The sequence below is a fragment of the Coptis chinensis genome, chromosome 6, assembly GCF_015680905.1.
Source record: "Coptis chinensis isolate HL-2020 chromosome 6, ASM1568090v1, whole genome shotgun sequence".
NCBI lineage: Eukaryota > Viridiplantae > Streptophyta > Magnoliopsida > Ranunculales > Ranunculaceae > Coptis > Coptis chinensis.
The window spans coordinates 86,336,853-86,350,478 of NC_141461.1; the positions used below are offsets into that span (position 1 = coordinate 86,336,853).

The 13,626-nt window shown below is 36.3% G+C and overlaps 1 protein-coding gene across 2 annotated transcripts; it reads left to right on the forward strand.

Moving 5' to 3' along the window:
• Positions 1–9,164: 9,164 nt before the first annotated feature.
• Positions 9,165–13,360, forward strand: LOC147495079 (homeobox protein BEL1 homolog). 2 transcript variants are annotated; one of them, XM_086569569.1, is made up of 5 exons: positions 9,165–10,213; positions 10,280–10,827; positions 11,220–11,602; positions 11,752–11,812; positions 12,493–13,360. In XM_086569569.1, exons 1-5 carry the CDS (start codon positions 9,919–9,921, stop codon positions 13,126–13,128), a joined length of 1,923 nt encoding a protein of 640 aa, XP_086425695.1. In that variant the 5' UTR covers positions 9,165–9,918; the 3' UTR covers positions 13,129–13,360. The 2 variants fall into 2 exon arrangements, with proteins under 2 accessions (XP_086425695.1, XP_086425694.1); XM_086569568.1 differs by having other exon boundaries at positions 9,165–10,827.
• The last annotated feature ends 266 nt before the right edge of the window (positions 13,361–13,626 follow it).

Genomic DNA, 13,626 nt, shown 5'->3' on the forward strand with positions numbered 1-13,626 from the left:
CTCTTGAGAACTTCCCACCTATTCTTACAAACTTTTGCATCTATACTCAATACAAATCTTTCATTCAATTCATTTTTCACATGTTTCCAACTATTAGGTTTTAGAGATGAACCTTGGTATCCCTCATTGCTAACTTCTTCCAAACATACATTAAGAAAAGCTTGAGTCAATCCAGGCACAATGGAAAACACAAGTTGAACCCTAGCCATGATCTAATATTAAAATAAAAAAACATCTATGAAATGACAATGCATATAACAAAAACATTACATCATAGCAAAAATAGTGCATTGCATAGTGCATTGTCATATGCATAACTAATTAAATATCACATTACAACATAGTAAAAAAAGTAGACCGAGTAGTTTTAAGACATCCCCACCAAGTTAAACTCCCATGCTAACCAATCCCGTGAGAGAAATCTTCTTATCCTCCATATCCTCCAATTCAACTAAGGCTTTCCTAAACTCCTTGTTTGCAGCAAGTTTCACCATTGCACCCATTTACACATCCATAGTCATATGCTTATTTTATTTTAGATAATTCAAAATACCCATGCATATAGACATAGAATAGGACTCCATGTTCTTTTTCACTTCAATTCTTTCAAGTTCCATATGGTTTCACTAGATTCTTCACCACACCAATTAACTTTTGCACACCGTTAGATTCCTCTTTATCAACTACCTTCTTCCTCTTCTTTTTTGAACCATCACTAGCAACACTGCTAGTTCCACCTTGTTCAAAGGGGGGGGGGTGTTAGGTTGTCTGCTAACAAAAAGAGTATTGATATGTACATCATCCAGTAGGACTGGAATTGGAATGGTATCATCATTCACCATATTTGAATCATCGTCATCAATCACCACGTGATCATTTGGCAACCCAACCTCCCCAATAGCATAAGCAGCATCCCCCGTCGCCAAAGTACCCCCAAACAACTTGTACAACTATTCTGCATTACTCATAGGCTTTTTCTTATAGATTATTGCAGCCGGGTTCCTCTATATTAATTTGGACCAAACAAAATAATTCAATAACATAATTAACCCAAAAAATAAAAACAAATTTAAATTACTACAAAACAAATTATGCAATATAATAGCACTTGCCTGAAGAACATCAACCCAAACTTCTTATGGCCAATTAATACTCCCAAGTGCAAAATTGATTCCTCCACCACTCTTGCTAACACAATTCCTCCAAGCCACATACTTCTTTTTCTGCGCATCCCACCTATTTTTGAAAGCCTTTTGCTTAAGGTTTAACTTAAACTTATCATTAAGGTATCCCTTACGCGTTCCCAGCTAATAGGTTTTAGGGATGAACCTTGGTAACCCTCTTTCGTAACTTCTTCCAAACACAAGTCTAGGAAAGCTTGAGCTAATCTAGGGACATTGGTAAATACATGGTAAACCTTGGCCGCGCTACCTTCAGTACTACCCTCAGTTGCATTGTCGACATTATTAGCCATGATGTATATGTTCTAACGTAAACAAGCAAGCACCTTAAAAAAACAAAAAACAAAAAACAGTTCATTATAGATTATTTCAGCACTTTGAAAATCTAAATAACAATGCATATAGTTCATTGTTCAAATCATAGTTCGGATAGTTAGGAATCTAGATACAAGTGCTTCAGAGTTAAGGAATTGAAGGAACAAGCTAACAGAACAAAAATAAAATGTGTTAAAAAAAAGTTAATCTCTCATCCAATCAAAATTTGACAATCAAATAGAGAGCAACACTGCAAAGAATACTAGTTTCTATCACTCAATATTTTAATGCTCGATTACTACAATCAAAACAGAACTCTAATTTACTATAACACTATATAACAGAACACTAGATTACTGCAACCAAATAAAGTTCACAATTTAGATAACGAGAGAAAAAAATAAAGTGAAGTACATAGGGGTCTTCATGAAGGGCTGGTACATACCAAAAAGGTTGAGATCGATAGATAGCAGCAGCAACAAGGAGTGGTTGGATCGACAGTAACATCAGTAGCAAAGTGCGAGTGCGAGTTCAATACTAGCACTTCTCGCGGTTGTGGCATCAACAGCAACACAAGCTTTGGGGTAGTGTTGTGGCGGCAGTTGAAGAAAATGGAGGCAAAGAAGAAATGAGAAAGAGAAGGCAGAAGGCAGAAGAGAGAACGAGGGCAAGGGGTAGTGTGCCTGGGGCGTTTCTGTCTTTTTCCAGCTTACAAGACTTACAGAATTGTAGTAGATCCAATTTTGGTACTTATAGAAATCATGCCTCTTATAAGACATTTCTAGTAGAATGCTTCTTATAAGAGGCAAAAAACAAACAAAAAAAATGTCCAAAATCACTGGTCCACATCTTATAAGAGGTTATAAGACATCAATGTCTTATAAGAGGCAAAAACAAATGGCTCCTTAGATTGATTTTTTTTTTTTATGTCCGAATGTATAAGCACACACCTAAAACCCATAAAAGATGCATATATATTTTGGAGTGAGTGTTTAATTGAGCCGGCATGGCATTTTTAGCGTCTAAGTGTAAATATTCACATGAAAAGACAAAAACCACGTCAAATTTGTATTTTAACATCAAAATAACACTTGAAACTTTAAAAAGGTGATTATGAGAAAGCCTATGGCTCGGTCTTATCCTATTATATTACTAGTGTGTACGGGCTCCAGCCGATCGAGTTGAGTTTTACTATCCCAAAATTGTTACGACTGTTGATGTTGTTCTTCGAGATTATACCCACACCCGACATATGTATGTCAATGCTCGACGGTTTACAACGTTTATGGATAGCTGGATACACAATTTTGGGACAGCAAAACCAATCTCTTCGTCCTCGTGTTGTAATTGTCGGCTTTAGTGGATCAATTAAGCATTTTTTTTCCGCCCCAAACTCTCCAAGTTACCGACATTAAGTTGCCATGTTAAGCCATTATATCATGCATGTTTTCCTATATGATTATTTTTAGATATTGACACATATGCTACTACTTGTTGTTGGATTTGTGACACTGTGAGAATTATAACTCTGCCCCAGCTGAAGTTTTGGGTTATTGATTGAAGACGAACCATAACATATAATCACTTTACAAGAATTTTATTCTATTTTTTTACTTTCATATATAGTTTCATTAAGAACTAGCTAGAAATCCTCCCTTGACACCTATTTATACATTCATTAACACTTACAGTTTACCATATGATACATAGAGATTCAAAATCTTTCTAAGGTTTGTTCTTGTTGGAGTACGCTGTTGTATCACTTGTATAATGTCAAACCATCAAGCACAAATCATTCATGATAATGAAGAGAATTAGGTTAGATAGTGACAAGTGGGTTCCTCAGTGGAGGTAAGTTGGGCATCTAAAGCATGAGGAAGAGGGTACCGAACCGTGCCATCAGTGCGAACTTTAGGTCGGCGAATGTCATCCCTGTGACGAGTGACCATAGTATGGCCTAATAGGAGGTGGCCCAGACCCTGGATCATAAGAGTACCCATCTGTAGTGGTGGTGGGTGATTGATCAGAGGAACCAGCTGAATGAGTAGCCATAGGAGAATTAGTAGCCTCGGCAGTCACTGTATTAGGAACATACACATGGACAGTAGGGGCGCACTCACTGTAGGAGGGACAGGGGCAGGAACAGGCGGGTTGAGAGGAACATGCTTAGAGACTGGGGGGAGTACTAGAACAAAAACCCAATCCATGGAGCCATTAGTGGAGCCTGAGGGCAAATATTGAAATGGAAAAGTCTGCTCATCAAAACGAACATGTCGAGATATGTAAACCCTTCCAGTGGAACGGTCAAGGCACTTGTACCCCTTATGCTGCATACTGTAACCTAGAAAAACATACTTAGTAGTTCTTGACAAAAGTTTGTTAGTCATATAAGCTCCTAAATGGGGGTAACAGGCACAACCAAAGACACGTAACTCAGAGTAAGTAGGGGATTTCCCATAAAGATGAAAAAAGGGGGACGACCACTGAATAGTAGGTGAAGGAAGACGGTTGATGAGATAGACATTAGTGGAAACCGCATCAACTCAATGATTCAAAGGAACATGACTACTAAAAAGGATAGTACGGGCCATGTCAGCAATGTGGCGATGTTTTTGTTCTGCCAATCCATTTTGTTCTGGAGTATGTGGACAAGAAAAGCAACGATGAATACCATGAGTAGAGCAAAGAGTCTTAAAGTGACCATTATCAAATTCCCCCCCTCCGCCACTTTGAAAGTTTTGAAGGTTAGAGGAAAATTGAGTTTTGATATAGGCAAGAAAAATTTCAAAATGACTAAACACTTCATATTTGTGTTTCATAAAATACAACCATGTAAAGTGTGTAAAATCACCAGTGAAAAAAACATAGTATTTGTAACCAGAGTGTGAAACAGTAGGAGATTGCCAAACATCAGAATGAACAAGAGTAAAATGTGAAACAATACTTATTTCATTAGAACTAGAAAAAGGAAGGTGTGTGGATTTACCCATAACACAACATTTACAAAAAGACTGCTTAAACTTAAACTCTGTTGACAAGAATTTATTTGACCCCAAGAAAGACATAACCTTACTTGAGGGATGACCTAACCTACTGTGCCACAAAGACGAGGTCTGGTGAGATGCATGTAGAGCTTGGGAACGAAGCGGAAGCAGAGGTAGTTTGTAAAGACCATATCTACATTGGCCCTAAAAGAGTAGACATCCATTAGATTTAGAAAAGATAAAAAAGTGAAGAGAATCAAATGCACAAATGACATTGATATCACGACAAAATTGAGCAATAGAAAGTAAGTTTTTACGCATTGAAGGGATAACATAGACATTGTTAAGACGAAACTGAGAGGAACCAATAGAAAGTGCCATGTTACTCGTGTAAGTAATGGGAAGCTTATCACCATTGCCAAGAAGTACCAAGTCAGGTCCAGTGTAAGGCGTACGCTGGTGAAGATAAGTCGAGTCTCTAGTCATGTGAGTAGAAGCTCCTGTATCCAAGTAGTAGGAAGGATCATATGACTGTTGTGGAGTAAAACCAGATGGGCCTCCTGGGTAATAAGGTTGCTGAAGAGTAGGAGGAGCAATCTGTAAACCAGCAAATGTAGAATGTAGGGAGCCAGGGACCTGAGGTCTAGCAAAACGAGGCAACATGGGACAAGTGGCAATAAAATGTCCAGTGCCATGACAAAGTTGGCAAGAGCCAACAGTGGGATGCACTCCAAGAAAACCTGGCTCTGATACCATGAAGAGAATTAGGTTAGATATTTATTCTTCTTTTCTTTGATGTATATATAAACTGTATACAAGCCTAATAAGGCAATAAAGATTAATACAAGATCTTCACTAAGTATGGTAACACAAGTTATTATTTAACAGATAAAACTTAAAAGAGCCGCAAGATTCTTATGATTGATGATCTCAAGACCTGTACTGTACATTTTTTCTCCCTCTATTCCATATTGATATTTTAATGTCTGTATATCGTGTCAATCTTTGCTCATACATATTATCAGGCTTGAATTGGATCATGAACTGCTAAACTATTGTCTAAAAAATAATTTCAATTGTTCTCTATTACCCTTTTTAAGAATGATTTTTCTTGGTCCACATTCTATCCCCAGTAAAACTATATACTGAGGAAGAGAAGAAAACGAAGAAATCTGATCTTAGCAGTTCTCTATTTGTCCATTCCACACTCACGCGTAATGGACTAGAAATTAATATCAAAGGATAAAATCACATGTGCAAATCAACAATGACTTCTCACTCAAAATGAATGATAAAATTTTGAGGCCGTTTTAATTAATAATTTCCATATCAAGTCATTTGGCATCATTAGTGAAAATGTAGTTTTTGTTTGATATATCAATTAAAACCAAAACATCTTATTATGGCAATAGGTAGGAAGTTGAAAAGTTGTTTTCCATGTGTAACCGACGAAAATGCTAGATGAAGTATGAGCTTGAGACATAAATGTAAAGCTGTGAATATCAAGTTAATGATCTGAAAAAAACAACGAACTCGTAAGATAGAGACTAATTCGTACGTGATGAATACTTGAGCGTACGTGATGAATTTTCATAAGATAAGACAGTTATAATTCGTTTGAGACTTTTAGCATTCAAGCCAACAAAGTAACCCATAATTCATACCCCACCATTTGGATCAGTAATCATTTTGAACCGGGACTATTTTTCTTAGCTTTTCTCAAGATTTATAAAACTTTCTTTCATTAATTCAGGGGGTTGTGCAACTTGAAAAGGTTATGGGCTTTCTAGTTGAAGTGAGTTCGGTTAATGAGCTCTTTAGATTTTTGAAGGCCTAGGCTTGAGTTTTAAGGCTAAGCAACCAGCCCAAATCAACAAATCTTCTTATGGGGCTTGTTTATTATTTTCATGGACATCCAGTCCATACATAAACAAAGGAATTGCAAATATTTTTCATTAAATCAGTAGTTGAAGAAACTTCAGATAAGAAGTATGATTCCCTATGAGATCAATCTCGAGTTCGAAATTGGAAACTTTTCTTCAATATATAGGTAGTAAAGAACTAAAGACTAGAGTGCCTACCAATTCTGCTAGAAGGGGTTTAAAAACTTTAAACCGAATTCAAGTGATAAAAGCTCCTGGACCATAACAACTTGTTGGTCTCATGGTCAAATGATCATACCAATTTAAGTATAGGGATTGTCCTCAAGGGACTTTAGTTTGAGTTGGTTTATCATTTATATTTTCCTTAGAAGACTTTGCAAACTACGTTTATCCCAAAAGGGTAAAAAGCAACATTATTAGCTATATATATTCAATGTATGCAACAAAGCCCTAATGCTAAAAATGGACAAAGGAATTCCTTTTCATAGGAAACCTATAATTGATCCTCAATCTCTAGTCTTCTTTCTATAGTCCACTAAGGAGGTGCGTGCGCTAAGGCTGGTATGTGCTTTTTGACCATGTATATAACCCCTATAATCTACAAGTCTATCCTCTAAAGTCTATAATATCTGTATGTAATTAGACTTTGCATTTTACATGAAGTTGTGTAATTGTAAGATAGGTGCTACCACGTTGCACCGTCATTTTGCAGAATGGCTCGCATTGCAAAGTAGTGCACTCTGCAATTAGGAAAGTCAATATGAACTGTGAAGCGTACTTAATTTGCAGTGCAAACTTTTGATCAGAAAGTGTATTTAATTTGCAGCTAAAATACATTATTAAAGACAATGTCAAATGAAATCACCGGAATCCTTTTAAGCTTAGCCGCCGCCATACTTGTTAACTATCGTAACAAAACCAATTAGATGCATGCCTTGGACTAGGCCAAGAGATAGTGTCTGTTGGAGCAATAGGAGTTATGGAGTAAAGCGAGTTGTGATTTGTGAACATTGGAAACTTATATTTATAGTGTTCGTCACTATTGACTAATGAAATTGGGATCTCCGACCCTTTGCATGGAGTATGTTTAGTTTTTACAAAATGATAACCAAATTTCTTCCTCTTCCCAAGCTCCTAAGTCCTAACAAGCTTTCAGTCCGCTATTTACGGAGTTATGTTGTCTTCTGGGACCTAATGTCTAATGCTGTAATGCACCATAAGCACAAAGGTGCGCAACAGTGCACCAACACAAGTCAACAACACAGTCGAAATAATCTGCATGGTACGTTAAAATTACGTAGGTACAAAACAAACAGAGATTTTTACTAGTAGTTATTGCCTTATTGGTGCGCATCAAACTCACAAGAAAATGGGAACAGAGAAACGCCAGAGTGAGTGACGTAATCACAGAATAGGGTGGGGTTGAGCCTTGAGAGTAGTACTGTTGCATAGAGTGTAGGGTTAAGAGAAAAGGCAAGCGGCGGGAAAAAGTCTGGTGGGACCACAATGCTTAAAAAGTAAAGGAAAGATAAAAAGTGGATCATAGATATTGAAGTGGGTTTGGCCTGTCGTAGACAAGGCCACATTTTGACCCATATATCCATATAATTAGGATTTTATTATTCTGATTAATTAATTGATGAATATAATATGTATTGACTTAGACTTTTAATCATTTCTGTATGATGAAACCAAAGCTTGGTTTTAGTATAGTAATTTATGCATTTGATTGCGTCCAAATTAGTTTAATTATGAAGAGTAACACTAAGGTACTAAAGGTTACGACAATGAGACATATGCACCACTAGGCATAGGAATGGTATGCTATCTAGAAAGGAGACAATGAATTTGTAATTGTCACTATAGTTTTTTTTTAAATAAAAATTAAATAATTTATGTGATAAATTTTTTAAAATTTCTACTTTGGGCTAAATAAATATTCAAAAGAGTCGTAGTATATATTTATATGAAGCTGAATGTGGAGATGTGGCGTGTTTTTCACTTAATTAAGGAGAAAATTGTTTGAGCCCATAGAAGAGGTAGACTCTTTTAGATAATTACACTAATATAACATAAGAAAGTTCCTATACGGCTATGTCACGAAGAAAAATATAATTGTTGTCCTTAGAACACAAGAACAAATTTCCAAATTTAAGTCAACTAAAAGATGTGTATTTCATGAAGGATACTAGAAATTCTTCTGCGCGAAGCTTAAACTTGTCTTATTGTTCTTTAATTCGATATAGAACAAGAGGGTGGGTCTCGTTCCATAGTTTAATTTTCAATGCCAATCTTAAATTTTAATTAAACATATACAATATTTTAAACCACGAGTTTAATTGGGGCCTACTAAAAGATAAAATTGGTATTTTCCTCCAACAAAATACATGCCACGAACTTTCTAGTTGATTACTTAAAATAAATACATCAAGAATCTCCTGTTAACAAAACACGACGGTGTCTATATCTAGGAGTGCAATGCCAGATTTTAATCATCACAATAATTCATAATTCAAGATTAATAAAGTTAGATCCATTTCAAGAGCAAAAAAATGTCGGTAAACAGATCTGGCAACACAACCCGATGATCCGACCCATATCATGGTCCTTAATTTGGTGGTCCCATAAGCAATAGAAGTAGACTGACTACAGTGTAGTGAGTGTAGTGTGTGAGAGAGTAAGAAGAGAGAGAAGGGATGGTCAGATCCTTTAGTAGGTGGTTTAATTGGAATTAGTTGGAAACAATGGACCACCTCATCTCTTCACTTAACCAGTCCCTATTTTTGGCACATTTTGCACTCAGCATCATATTCTCTCTCCCAAGAAAAAAAGAAGAAGAAGGAAATTAAAGTAATAATAGAGCCAGTCTTAAAAACTCAGAAACTGTGAGTTTGATCAGATTTTTTCTCAGAGCCAACAGACTTGTTCTCAGACTTCCATCTGATAAAGTGTGATCAAAACTTTCACTTGGGGACCCTTTACAACTTTGGTATTCGTGCGTTTTTTTTTTCCAAACTTTTTCACAACACTCAATATATATATATATATATGAGTATGACCCAAGTGTATATTTGTTATGTTAGTTTCATAAAAAAGAGTTGGAGTTTATGTCCAAAGTGTACCATGTGTTCTGCCATTTCAGTTTCTGATCAAAACAACATAAACAAGGGAAGTTGTTGGTATTTTTGCTGTTTCAGTTTTCTGGATTTTTTTATTTTATTTTAAACTTGTTAAAAACATTAATTGTTTTTGGACTTTTTACTAAAGAGAGGTAGAGGAAAATAAATATCAATAATTGAGAGGTTTTGATTTGTTGTAAGAAGTCTATTTTGGACTGTATTTACATCATATATAGAGAGCATTGAAGTATCGAACACACCACTTGGCCTTAGCTAACTTGTTTAACTAGATGAGCGCAGATAATTAACAATATAAAGAAAAAAGAATACAAGTCATGAAATAATAGTCTCTTTCTAGCTCCTACTATTTCTGAAGAGATATCTGATCATCCTTCCTAGTTCCTAGGTTGGTTTTCCTGCTTTATTATAGTGTTGTATGCATAGTTTTTTTCATGTTGGGTTTTTAAGTGAAGTCTCTAAGAAGGAAAAAAAAAAAAACCACATCCCTACCACCATCCCCACCATGGCTGGTGAATCAAGACAAGGAGAAATGAGTTCTTTTGGTACTCATTTTGTGAACCAGATGCCAAACTTTGAATCAAATCCAGCAGCTGAGCTCTACAACTTGACTACTGGAATGGAGATGCTAACTTTTCCATCTAAGAATAGAACTGCTGCTGATGCTAATTCTGTTATGTGGAAAGGCTTCTTCAACAAACAAGGTGGTATAGGTACTACTACACCTTCATCTTCAGCTTCTACTTTACAAAAAATAAACCAAGCTTCAACAAGTGCAGATTTTTATCAAAGTGATCATCATCATCAGTACCACAAACCTGCAGACTTCTCTATTGGATTTAATGGAGCAACTGAGAATCTTAACTGGGTTGTCGACGAGTCGTTACGGTTGGATTATACCTGTGATAGGCCAACTAGTACTACTACTCAAGGTGGTCTATCACTTTCTTTATGTTCAAATGAGTTGAGACAAACAAGTCAGCAGCAAGATGGGTTTTTTGGAAGATCTTTAAATTTTCATAGCCATTCACAAGATGGGCATATTCTACAAGATGGATTTACAGGAAAAGTTGAAAATTCTTCACACTTTCAGCTCAAGAACTCAACTTACTTTGCTCCTGCTCAAGAGCTTTTGAATGAGTTTTGTAGTTTGGGAAGCAAGTTAAATGATGATCAAGCAGCAGCAAAGAAGAAATCCCACAAGATTCATCAATGGGAAGATGAAAGTGATAGTGGGTCTTCAAGAAATAAACACTCTTCTCTCAGCTCTTTAGACCTCCTTGAATTACAGAAAAGAAAAGCCAAGCTTCTTTCTATGCTGGAAGAGGTAATACAATATCTCAAAACCATGTTTAAAAAAGTTACATTTTTCATTTTGGTGTTCAAGCTAGGAAACTACTTGTTCATCATTTTTCTATGAATTTTTTCTTACAACTAAACATTCATCCCAAAAGAAGAAAAAAGAGTGGATAGTATATTGGAATAATAATTTTGAGTGGTTGAATGGGATCTGGAGAATTGAATCTTCCAAACTAATTCAGCAAGTGAGGGCCTTCTATTAATACTCACACCTTCAAAATCAGGCATTTCATTAAATTCAAGAAACATCTATTCTTTTACTTTTATCTTACTTATTGTTGTTCTTCACATACATCAGTTTTGTCTGTCTCTTTAGCAATTATTATTCTCATTCCCTTATTATTGTTGTTACATCCATAGGTTGATAAGAGGTATAAGCAATATTGTGATCAAATGAAGACAGTGGTATCATCTTTTGAAGCTGTCGTCGGGTCTGGCGCGGCGTCGGTGTACTCAGCATTAGCATCAAAGGCAATGTCAAGGCATTTTAGGACGTTGAGAGATGCAATTGTGGCACAAGTTAAGGCAACCAAGAAAGCTATGGGGGAGAAAGACCCAGTTGCACCAGGGACCACTAAAGGTGAAACACCAAGGTTAAGACTTCTTGACCAGACACTTAGACAACAAAGAGCTTTCCAGCAGATGAACATGATGGAAAGTCATCCATGGAGACCCCAAAGAGGCCTTCCTGATAGATCTGTCTCGATTCTTCGTGCTTGGCTCTTCGAACATTTTCTTCACCCGTAAACATCTCTATATCCTTCCTTAATCATTCTTACAAATTATTCTTACATATGAAGCCATCACAAAGATTCAAGATGAAGTAGTGCTATGATACTACCTGTTTGATGTTGCAGTAAACATAACTGTTGTTGTTACTATGATGTTTCAGGTATCCAAGTGATGTGGATAAACACATTTTAGCCCGCCAAACAGGACTCTCAAGAAGCCAGGCATGTCCACATCTTTTCTATTGTTTCAAAATATACCATGAAAAAATATCTTCAAGCTTCTTAGGATATACCAACCACAATTATTATATTTATTTTATTTTATTTTAAATAATATACAATCAATAAGTATATATGTTGTATTTTATAGTTAATTAGTATTGGCATTAGTATCATATATTATGGACAAGGTTTTGGTAGGGTCCATATGGAGATTATTAATTTTGTGAAGATGATGTATTTGTGACCTACCATGGAGATCGAAGATCCTCACATAAAATTATACCATGATGAAGCTTCTAATCTTACACGTTCTACCTGTTTTGGAATAATATGGACGGTTCGTATTGGGCAAACTATTGCTACTAGAGATGGTCCATATAGTTTCAAACTTATATTATCCATGTTAAATTCCAAAATCAGTTGATTTGTGGTGAAGATGTTCTCCATGACGACGGCATCATTTTCATCGAAAATCAGGCCTCAACTTATCTTCATGAGAATTATAGTGTCGTATCTGGAAATCGAATGGGGCATTCACACCGCAAGCATATCGGTACAGACACATATGTACATACATTCATATACGTTTTCTCCTATATATTGCTCTAAGATGCCCTATGCTTTTTTCTTGTGTGTTGTGACAAAAATTAGGGACAAATAATTGCTACATGTATCTACAGGTGTCCAACTGGTTCATTAATGCAAGGGTGAGACTATGGAAACCTATGGTAGAAGAAATGTACTTGGAAGAAACAAAGGAGCAAGACAACTTTGCTGCCTCCTTAGATAGGGTCACGGGTTTGGACGACAACTGCCGGCCATATGAAAGCCATAGCCCTAATCAAAACCCACTGGAAGATCAGAAACCAACACCTAATCAGCTTGTCCGCAACGACTCCGAGTCTCTCTCTTCTATTATAAATAATCCAGATAAGTTCGAACCGAGGACTGGGAAACACCATAACCTTCAGCAACAACAACAGCAGCAGCAGCCGCAACAACAACATCGAAGACAGTTAGGAAAAGACCCTGAAACTTTTGGCGTCGTTGATATGGATTTTTCATCATATGCCTCTAGTAATGTTCATCAAAATTTTGGTAATGGGGTGTCCTTAACATTGGGATTGCAACAACATGGTGAAAGTGGTTCTATGAACTTATCATTCTCACCTCCACCACAACACTCGCTATTTTTTTCTAGAGATCCTATTGAAGATTGTGAACAAGATCAGTACTCATTCTTAGATGGAGAGGGAGAGAATTTGCCTTATAGGAACTTGATGGGTGCTCAGTTGCTTCATGATTTTGCTGGATAGGAAGATGGTGATCATGGCATGCGCAGCTATGTGGTATACATGAATGATGATACTTCATACATACAGATATACATGCAGAGATATAGTATTAGTATTAGTATATGGACATATTACTTCCCAATTCCCATATGGCCATGAGTGGTTATTTTGTTTTGTTTATCCTTTGAGGGAATGTATAATGTTATTATGGTAGTGTAGCTCCCTTTCCAACAGGTCTGCCAGTTTCTTAAAAGCTCCGTTGCTGCATTGTTTCTTTCGCTCTTGGATACAACTAAACACTAAGCTTAGTGTACAAGCTGTGTGTTGTGTGCAGTTTAGGCAGTCAGATGGGGCGTAAAGTGGCACTAGTACTTGCGTTCTTATTTAGTTGGTAGATAGAATTTAAATTTTGTCTTAAACAGAATCTGAATCACTTCTAGTCTATTCAAAATAGAATTATAGTAGAATCTGAATCACTTCTACTCTATTCAAAATAGAATTATACTAATTGTCAACACG

Coding starts and splice junctions, on each gene's coding strand:
- LOC147495079 (XM_086569568.1), top strand. CDS start 9,919: ATGCATAGTTTTTTTCATGTTGGGTTTTTAAGTGAAGTCTCTAAGAAG. Junction 10,828..11,219: donor TTCTTTCTATGCTGGAAGAG/GTAATACAATAT, acceptor TTACATCCATAG/GTTGATAAGAGGTATAAGCA. Junction 11,813..12,492: donor CAGGACTCTCAAGAAGCCAG/GCATGTCCACAT, acceptor ATGTATCTACAG/GTGTCCAACTGGTTCATTAA.